We start from the raw sequence: 4489 nt of genomic DNA, 5'->3' as shown, positions 1-4489 counted from the left end.
AGAAAGCCCACATCATGGTTTTCATTGTGAACCCTTTTACATATATGTCTTTTACATACCCACCCCTTCCAATACCCGTCTTAATCCGGACCCCTGACTCAGAATCAATGGCCACAATGTCTTCAGCTCGGACATCTTGAATGCCGCCTGACATTTCACTACCTAAAGCAATAACCGCACTGGTTGGTGAGATGCATGTAAGCCTTCTGATCACGAGTTGTTGGGTTGGCATTCCATATGCAATCCCATACTCATCCCAACCACTCTTCACCGCGACACAATCGTCTCCGGATACAATGTAACAGTCCTCGATTCGTGTGTTTGTGCAAGAATCTACAAGAATAGATCGATATGCACTTGATTCAAATAAATAAAGTTTGACTTCAATAAATAATACAAAGCTTAATGACTCAGATATCAAGTAAGAAATGATAAATACTCTAAACCTTGTAGCAAGTCCTAAGAACATAAGGTCAACAAAAATTAGGGACTTGATTTGTAAACTTCACGACTCAAACGAATGTAAGTTTGACTTTAAAAGTCAAAATATAAATAGTCATTGGAATTGAATCACTTGTTACCTGGGTTAATTCCATCAGTATTTGGAGATCTAACTGGTGCAAGGATTGTAATTCCCTGAATGATAATATTGCTGCATCAACCAAATTAAAGGAATATATTTAGATCATAACTTTATATAATAACACAAATCAAAACCATAAAAACAACACATGACAAAGATGTGAGTCCATCTAGGGATACCTGCTATATATAGGATGAACATTCCATGAGGGTGAGTTGATCAAAGTAAGATTTGATATTTGAATGTTCTTTGAGTACATTATTTCAATAAGGTATGGTCGAGTGTACTTGAGCTCGCCTTTGTGAAATTTGTCCCACCATGGGGCTCCTTGACCATCAAGTGTCCCGTTGTTCCCTTCAAAACCAAACCCCAAACGTGACCTCATAAAATAGATTTTAGTTAAAGAAGATAACCACTCAAAATTAAAACATATATATAATTTTGATATAATGTGAATGATGATAATATTATATACCAGTGATCACAACATCTGTAAGATTGGTGCCAAATATCAGACTAATGTATCTTCCCCCATCTGCATCCCGTCCTCGGCCATATGAGGGTAAGGGATCAATCACTGCCCACTCGTTCTCGTCCTATGTAAATAACAAAGAAAAATGTATGTATAGTCACTAATATACGCAGTAACTTTTTTTGTACTAATTATAGTCTAAAACCCATGTCAATATTAACTAGCACTTCCATTTCATAATGCAAAACATAGAGTATCATATAAACCCCTTTTCTCCGTTAAAATAAAACATAAAGAAAGCAATATAGTTTAATACATTGATAAATTCCAAATGAGATAGAATAATTCAATATAAGAACATGCCAGAGTTTTATATTATTGAACTATATGCTCTGTTTTGTTTTTTTTTTTTTTGGCTCAATCTCGCTGTTTCTACTTGAATATTCTGTAGCAACGGTTTATTATACACTTTGTTTTTGTTAGGCCACCTAAAAGCCTTACAAAAGTTAATTACAGAAGTTCCATGGGCACTTGTACAACTTTGAATATATGATACAAAAATTTTTCATACAATATATTTAGGTGTTTATTACTTCAAACTTTTAGCCAAGTGAGACTCACAATATAATGAACTTATTCATAATGAAGCAATGAATTACTTAAATGTTCATTTACGCAATGAACGTGCTAAAAGTTACCATTGGAAGTAAATGAATTGATCATGTGGAATGGTGTCACGTCATCATAAAAGCCGATACCACGTCATTAATTTATCGACTATATGAGGTTAAAATTCTCATTCGATGTAAATGATCTCCAATATTAGCGACTATACGAGGTAATTTACATCGAATGGTAATGTAATGCAAGGTTCATTATAACTAAATCAGCTAAAACTTAGTTACAAAAACTAAAAAAGTCAAACCTGAGTTGCAAGAAGAACAGCATCTTGATGAAGAAACAAAGTGAAATAACTAGTGAGATTAAAACTGCCAGTCAACCATTTTCCTGGAGGTACATAGAGCAATGAACCACCACCGTCGGATCCGAATTGACCCAGATGGTCAATGGCTGTTTGAAAAGCTTTAGTGTTTGATGTTATACCATCACCAACACCTCCATAATCAGTCAGTGAAGCAGTGTGAGCCCTGCAACTTATAGCAGAGTATTGATAATAGTTTTTGATATGTTTGTGATGACCATGGTGATGTTCTTGATGATGATCATGACTCTTTCTTGCATATACATTTTTGATACTTAAGAAAGCCAAAACAAGAAGTAAAACTATCTTCATCACCTGCAAAATGTAAAAAAAAAAAAAAAAAAAAAAAAAGAAAAGAGGTTCAAGAACTACTGTATTAAAAAAGATGCTAAAATTTTTGGAAATTTTATCTAATAGTTCAAGAATCTTTGGAGAATATAATGATTTGGGGAATTTTGCATAAACCCTTTTATAAAAAGTTTTTGTTTTTGTTTTAATTTCATAACAAGAATGAAAACTACTTTTTAACACATGTGAATTCTTGAAAAGCACCTTTGAGGATCATGTGAATATGCATATCTGAAGGACTTTTGGAAAAAGGAAAACAAACCTATTAGAAAGAAGAAATATTATTATTTCTTCCAAAACAAGAATCAAAACTACAACTTCATGGAGACAAAAACCTTAAAGATCCATAGGGAAAATGACGATTTATGGAACTTTGCCAAAATAAAAACGTTTTTATTTTTCGTCAACAGAAACAAAATTAAAAGCCACCTTCACATTCATTAAAAAGAGAAAAAAAAAAAACTGCCAAAAACCATATATAGAGGATGCTAACATAAAATTTTCACAAAAAACACAACTGCAGAATGGAATTTTATTTTTTTTCTTTCTTATACTCAGAAAAACCCCATGCACTCAACAACCCGGTTACTCAAATTTTGACCAAAATGCAAGATCATTGAACCCTGTATATATAACGGGGTTTCCACAAAAATACGTTACAAAAAGATAAACTAGTTTATATATATATATATCAATGACATTTCCAAAAAAATTAAAATAATAACAGATTGTTTACATACATGAAAGTTTGGAGGTTTTTTGAGCAAGTCCATTAGAAGCATACTTGTTGATAAGTTTTGATGGTTATGAATGTTTTGGGGTTAGTGGGGGGTCTATATGTAGGATTGGGAAGCCATAATGTTTTAAATTTTTTTAAAATGAAAAAAGTAACTACTTTTCTGTTCTGTTGGGTGCAAGATTGAGTGCTTCTATATTGGAACTTGGAGTACCCGAAAACTAGCTACTGAAGATTGTGAATAAGTCAAAAACAATCCTTGAAGTTTTGTGAAAGAATTATGCTGCAATTGTTGGTTTTTGACTAAAGTTTTAGAAAGATATCACGTACGAGTATTATGTGTTGCTTTTACTTTGAAGCTTGAGCTTGTACTTGTCTAAGTCAAATAATAATATCGTATTTTAGTCTTTAAAGTAAATTGATTTTAAAGTAAATTGTTTGTAGTTTCAAAAGGATCAAATATGAATGGCTTGGTAGTCATTTTGTAACACAAATGGGCTTATGTAGGTATCACTTGAACTATGTTCAATTTGATTTAAATATGGACTTAATTTTTTTGAAAAATTATTTATAGTCAAGCATCCTACGAATACGAGTGTGATGTTCAAAGGAAACGATCGAACAGGAGCCACATGTACCGTTGGAGGGGCCGTGTCTATAAACATCAACAGTAGAAATTTAAAGGTACTGTATAATTTAGTGAGGTTTTGTTCTATCAAAATGTTTGGCCCACGCCTAGGTTAAACCTTCAAAACCTGTAAATAGATTGGCCCACTTACTTAAAATATCTCTTTGAAAGTTTTGATTTTAAACATTCGATCCGCTAAATTTCGAACTCAAGCCTTACAGGCTTATTAATATTTTTATATACCAACTTGGGGACTTGATTACGTATGTTGTTACATACATATTAACGATGCTCAAGAGCACGACAAGAAAACCCCTTTTAGCGCCATCCGTGGGACCCGACAAAACAATTTTCGTGTCAACAAATCGATCAACAAACGAGACAGATCCTCGTATCTGGAAATACAAACACGCCATTACCAATTAATCTGTGCTTCATTAGCTTTTTGCATAATGTAAACAATGCATGCTTGATCCAAGAGATATTAGTTGTCAAAGCTCCTTTTTTTTTTCTCATTTGATGTTTTATGATTATCACTTTTCTTCACCTTACTCTTTTCCCTTAAAGGTTTTATATATTCCATACATTTATGTTAGATTGTTAATGTTATGAGTGTGCTATTTGAAATGCTTACTGACCATTAATAAACGGTGCAACTAATACTTTGTAATATTCACATGGACCAATGGACGTCACAAACGAACTTTTTTACTATATATAAAACCCCACACATAATATAT

General features: G+C 32.7%; 1 protein-coding gene across 1 annotated transcript in view; it reads right to left on the bottom strand.

Moving 5' to 3' along the window:
- The window catches only part of LOC122583700 (probable polygalacturonase), a 3659-nt gene extending 438 nt beyond the window's left edge, over positions 1-3221 (bottom strand). The window contains exons 1-6 of the mRNA XM_043756080.1: positions 3126-3221; positions 1981-2352; positions 1059-1179; positions 763-937; positions 582-652; positions 1-333 (exon numbers count right to left, since the gene is read on the bottom strand). The exon at positions 1-333 is cut by the window's left edge and continues 438 nt beyond it. Coding sequence (XP_043612015.1) covers positions 1-333; positions 582-652; positions 763-937; positions 1059-1179; positions 1981-2352; positions 3126-3167 — 1114 coding nt within the window. The 5' untranslated portion in view covers positions 3168-3221. The remainder of the gene's footprint in view (positions 334-581; positions 653-762; positions 938-1058; positions 1180-1980; positions 2353-3125) is intronic.
- Positions 3222-4489: the final 1268 nt, after the last annotated feature.

This window comes from Erigeron canadensis, chromosome 1, assembly GCF_010389155.1.
Source record: "Erigeron canadensis isolate Cc75 chromosome 1, C_canadensis_v1, whole genome shotgun sequence".
In the NCBI taxonomy this organism is placed as follows: Eukaryota; Viridiplantae; Streptophyta; class Magnoliopsida; order Asterales; family Asteraceae; genus Erigeron; species Erigeron canadensis.
This window is presented reverse-complemented; position numbering and strand designations above follow the sequence as displayed.